The sequence below is a fragment of the Populus euphratica genome, unplaced genomic scaffold (assembly GCF_000495115.2).
Source record: "Populus euphratica unplaced genomic scaffold, PopEup_1.0 scaffold16.1, whole genome shotgun sequence".
NCBI lineage: Eukaryota > Viridiplantae > Streptophyta > Magnoliopsida > Malpighiales > Salicaceae > Populus > Populus euphratica.
The window spans coordinates 466,430-471,527 of record NW_011499882.1 but is presented as its reverse complement, the minus strand read 5'-3'; the positions used below and the strand labels follow the sequence as shown (position 1 = coordinate 471,527).

Sequence of the window (5,098 nt, the reverse complement as noted above, 5' to 3'; positions counted from 1 at the left end):
AATATATAATAAATTATAATAAATTTATATTATTTTAAAATAAAAAATATAAGAACATTGTGTCCATGTTTTGACTATGTCTGTCTCTTTTATATCTCAAACAATTTCGAACACGGAGTAGCTAACCAGCTTAATTATCTTTTATGATTTTGATAGCATGTTTGGAAATACAGTATGAATTATATTATAAATTATGTTTTTTTCGAACACTGAGTAGCTAACCAGCTTAATTATCTTTTATGATTTTAATAATATGTTTGGAAATGTAATCCAAATCATATTATAAATTGTGTTTTTTTAAAATTTAAAATTTTATTTTTATTAAAATTTAATATATTTAATATATTTTAATGTGTTGATATTAAAAATAATTTTTAAAAAATAAAAAATATTATTAATATATATTTTAATATAAAAAATTATTTAAAAAATAACTTTACAAATAAACTCTAAATAGAGCATGTAATTTAATAACCAATGGCCTCCCAACATGATGATAAAAATAGAAGGAAAAAAAATACAGTAAGAACCTGTAAAGGGTCACTTCAGTAATTACACTATCCTCGCCTCCTTTTGTGTCTCTTTGACAGCTTTGGAGAAAAATTAAAGACAACGTAAGCTGTGAACCAAGATGGATGCTTTAATTTGCCGGATTTGCCGCAAATAAATTCTTTCTTAAATTCAGAGTCCTTCGATAAATTAAAACTCCCTTTTTTTCTCCTGATCCAAGAATAATCTTATATACCTTGTTTTTTTTTTTTTTAATAAACAGAGACAGGTACAGAGAGAATAAGCTGAGAATTCTTGAATGCCAGGTCAGGTCTGTTTCCATTCAAGATCCATTGAGTTCTTGAGGTTGTTTTGATATGACAGGGTCTGTTTCCATTCAAGATCCATTGAGTTCCTGAGGTTGTTTTGATATGGTTTTGGATGTCAATTTAAGAACCCAGACGTTGAATTTTGAAGGATTTCTTTCTTTATTTGTAATTCTAGAGTTTTTATTAAATGCATTTGATTTCTATATATGGAATCAGATTCCATTTTTGTTAATGATCAAGAAAAAAATGTTATTTTTTGCTTTTAAATGCTATTTTACTGTTTGTTTATTCAAATGGCATAATGGGTTGTTATTTGTTGGTTCATTAAATGCTGTATCTATTCTATATGTCTTTCAGGTTGGTTGATTGTTGAAGGTTGAAGCTGAGAGCAATTTTTTGGCTAATCTGGAATCAAGATTCAATTTTTAGAAGTTTTTGGCATGTGGGTCATTGTCATACAGCGGAGACATCCAAATTTTAGTTTTAGATTAAGATATCTCATGTCAAACATGTCCACTTGAGAGCTTAGATGAAGTTCTTCTTCCATCTTTTTTTCTTGTCTGGTTTGTGGGTCATTTTCATGAGTGGATTTTAGTTAGTATATATCTTGAGTTTCACGATCTACGCAATTGATGTTTTATGAAAAGAGCTAGCTTAATGTGGAAAGCCATGGCCTTGGCTTCTTCACCGAAAGAGAGTAATCCCACAATGGCTGCGTTTCCACGGTCCCTTTCATCAATGGCAGCATCAATTGGAGGCCTTGCAGTATTCTTGGTTATTGCTTCTTTGCTTTTGGTTTCATACCCTATAGGTTCCACGGTTAGTGGATACTTTTATGGGATGGATAGCACCGGACAAGTAGATTTACCCATTTTTGAAGACAATCAAAGCTCCATTGATCGGGGCCATGATAATGATGTAGATGTGGTTGACAAGGATTCTTCATCTGGGTCTGACTTAAAAGTGCTCATTAGTTTAGGCGGTGTTAATAATAACAGTGTGAATGTCAGTGATAGTAAACCCGGGTCTGATTTGCAAGAATCCACTACTGGTGCAAGAAAAGAAGAAGAGTCCAGTTTCAAGGATGGTTCAGTTGCTTTAAGTTTCAAAGAGAATGATGTAGATAAAGGATCGGAAGAGAGAAGCTCAGATGCTGCTTCTGCAGATTCTAAATCAGGGGCTAAGTCAGATGTATCTGCTGTGCCTAGTAATGCATCCAAGACTGGTTCTGATGATCCAGGTACTTTTATCTTTTAATGGATTTACATCATTCTGGTTGTTGGATTGTCTTTGCATAGATGCTGGAGTTTCTGTACGGTAAATTGTTTTTCTGTTTGGGATTATTCAACTGCTTTGTGAAGTTTCCAGCTATCAATTTTATTGAATTCCAATTGTTGACTCGTTGGTGTTAAATGGGTTTCTCAAAGTAGTATGCTTTGCTGAAAAAAGAAATCCTTGAGGATCCTTTTTACTTGCACTAGCTATAAAACGGGAGAAAAAATGTGTAATTATTGTAAGACTGGAGAATTGTGTAATCTCTGTTATAGATGCATTTGACTGCATCGATTTTGTTGGTGCTTAATCAGAAAATTAGTGCTGTTCTATTTTTGTTGTTAGATGCTATGAGATACCAAGCTAGTATCTTCTGGTACTTATCCTCAGAAAAAAATGGTACTTCAAAGAATAAGAAACTTAATCTATCAAAAATAGCTACAGCTTATTGCCAGTGGCCGGGAGGCTTAATTTTGCTGGGCTCTTTGTGAGAAGCAACTGCCTGTAGAATTCCTGGCTACAAACCCAGGCAAAGAATGTGGAATGGATAAAGGAAGGTGAAGAGCTATTTCTGTTATGAAGTCATGATCCTATACATACCAAGAAAGTACAGTGCTAGGCTCTTTTAGGGATAAAAGAATCTTCTTTCTGCATGCCATGATCCTCTCAGATGGATCTGACCCACCTTATTCTTGTTGAAGTGTCTTCTCAAAGTCTACCGATAAATGTTTTGCACCTAAACTATGGGTTCTAATAACAAACCTTTAGTGGTCTAGTCCAGTTATGCATAAAGAACAAAACAGGAGAAATCAGGTTTGCTTTTACATTCTTTCTGAACACCTTGATAGTGTACGTTTAATGGATTTGCATGCAAGCACTACAGGGTCTTGACTGAATGGAAGAAATAGTATAGCTTTGTTTTCGCAAGCAGCAGAATGTTTATATTAAAGAGTTTCCTGAAAATTGTTAGTATAGAAATGTTTGGTTAATAAATTCATTCTTTTGCTTCCTCCCTATCTCTTCATTTTTTTGAGATTATAATTCCCTTACATTTTCTAACATGCAGGCTGTGATTTGTACCGTGGAAGTTGGTTTTACGATTCTCTAGGACCATTATACACAAACAACACATGCCCTGTCTTAACACAGATGCAGAACTGCCAGGGAAATGGAAGGCCAGACAAGGAATATGAGAATTGGCGGTGGAAACCTTCCCAGTGTAACCTCCCACGATTTGATGCCAAGAAGTTTCTGGAATTGATGAGAGGGAAAACAATAGCTTTCATTGGTGACTCTGTTGCTCGAAACCAGATGGAATCGATGCTGTGCCTTCTCTGGCAGGCAAGTATATCCACTCTCCATTGTGAATAGTGACCCTTACTGGGCTTTGGCAATTTTCTCTTGATAGCTAATCATATCTTGATTTTGGGAAATTTTATCTCTGTAAACTGATAATAATTACCAAATTGACACTCTAGTGAAATTTAGTGGTCTCACATGAAATGAAATGCTTGTTTATGATACAATTGTGATATTTAGTCTCACCTTTTTGGGGAGTTGTCCTTATGAAAAAAATCTCTGATGCATTTTCAGGTAGAGGCTCCCAAAAACCAAGGGAATAAAAAAATGCAACGATATTTCTTTAGGTCGACATCTACCATGGTTGTCCGGATATGGTCCTCTTGGCTTGTTCACCAAACATCAGAACCCATTGATTTTGCTCCAGAGGGTGTTGTTAAACTCCACCTTGATGCCCCGGATGAGCATTTCATGGAATTCATCCCCAGTTTTGATGTGATTGTCCTCTCTTCAGGTCACTGGTTTGCCAAGCAGTCAGTCTATGTCCTCAACAATGAAATTGTGGGAGGACAGTTGTGGTGGCCAGACAAGTCTCGTCCAATGAAGATTAACAATATTGAAGCATTTGGGATATCTGTTGAGACAATTCTCACATCTATTGCCACACATCCAAATTACACTGGGCTAACCATTCTGCGCTCCTATTCACCTGACCATTACGAGGGTGGGGCCTGGAACACTGGTGGATCATGCACCGGGAAGGAAAAGCCCCTTGCACCAGGTGAATTAGTGGAAAATAGCTTTACTGACATAATGCACAAGAAACAGATAGCAGGTTTTGATCGTGCAATTAAGAAGGCGACCGATAAATCAAAGTTGAAGTTGATGGATATCACCGAGGCCTTTGGCTATCGTCATGATGGACATCCAGGTCCATACCGAAGCCTTGACCCTAATAAACTCACAAAACGTGGTCCAGATGGAAAGCCACCTCCGCAGGATTGCTTACACTGGTGCATGCCGGGTCCAGTTGATACCTGGAACGAACTTGTGCTCGAAATCATTAGAAGAGAATTTTCGTCCAGCCAAAGCTCTTCAGTATGAGCTAGTTATGTTTTCATGTCTATGCCGCCTGCAGACGTGCACTTTTTGCAATGGTCACTAAGAAGCCTACACACCAATACTTTGTAATCGAAAAGGTAACTTATTCAAATGAGACTTAATTTATTGTAGAGTCAGGGTAACCTAGTCCTTTGGTTTTCATTTTTTTTATTTTGGGGTAAAAAAAATATTTTCGAGGTGTTATCCATTACTACAACTGACGGAGGATTGGCTTGGTAGTTGTTGCATGTTAAGGCCTCCATTCTTTTTTGAAAAATAAGCAAGATCACCTTAATCTACTTGTAGAGAAATTGAGAGCTATTTGTTTAACAGTGTCATGATAAATAAAATAAGTCAAATATCATTGTTTCTTATTCTAGTGTTTCATCATTTATTGTTGTTGAATCCCCAGTTTTTCTAGCTGGATTTCCCTGTCAGTGGTTGTTTAATATGCTTGCATGTGAAGGTAAAGAAGCTTACACACACACACTACTATTATTACTAAAAATCCAAGATGCGAAGCAATTTCAATGTGCAAAATATATTATTCACCGTTTTATATTTTACTGTGGATTTATTATTTAAAATTTTGCATTTTTCCTTCTTCA

General features: G+C 35.7%; 1 protein-coding gene across 2 annotated transcripts; it reads left to right on the top strand.

Annotated features, from left to right (window-relative positions):
* Positions 1-588: 588 nt before the first annotated feature.
* On the top strand, positions 589-4,869 carry LOC105129568 (protein trichome birefringence-like 18). 2 transcript variants are annotated; one of them, XM_011031684.1, is made up of 4 exons: positions 589-815; positions 1,176-2,058; positions 3,157-3,431; positions 3,684-4,869. In XM_011031684.1, exons 2-4 carry the CDS (start codon positions 1,458-1,460, stop codon positions 4,491-4,493), a joined length of 1,686 nt encoding a protein of 561 aa, XP_011029986.1. In that variant the 5' UTR covers positions 589-815; positions 1,176-1,457; the 3' UTR covers positions 4,494-4,869. The 2 variants fall into 2 exon arrangements, with proteins under 2 accessions (XP_011029986.1, XP_011029985.1); XM_011031683.1 differs by having other exon boundaries at positions 589-820.
* Positions 4,870-5,098: the final 229 nt, after the last annotated feature.

Bases quoted from the DNA above. Each gene is read 5' to 3' on its own strand.
- LOC105129568 (XM_011031684.1), top strand. From the start codon at position 1,458: ATGAAAAGAGCTAGCTTAATGTGGAAAGCCATGGCCTTGGCTTCTTCA. The intron at 2,059-3,156 runs GTACTTTTATCT...TCTAACATGCAG, and splicing joins GACTGGTTCTGATGATCCAG to GCTGTGATTTGTACCGTGGA. The intron at 3,432-3,683 runs GCAAGTATATCC...ATGCATTTTCAG, and splicing joins TGCTGTGCCTTCTCTGGCAG to GTAGAGGCTCCCAAAAACCA.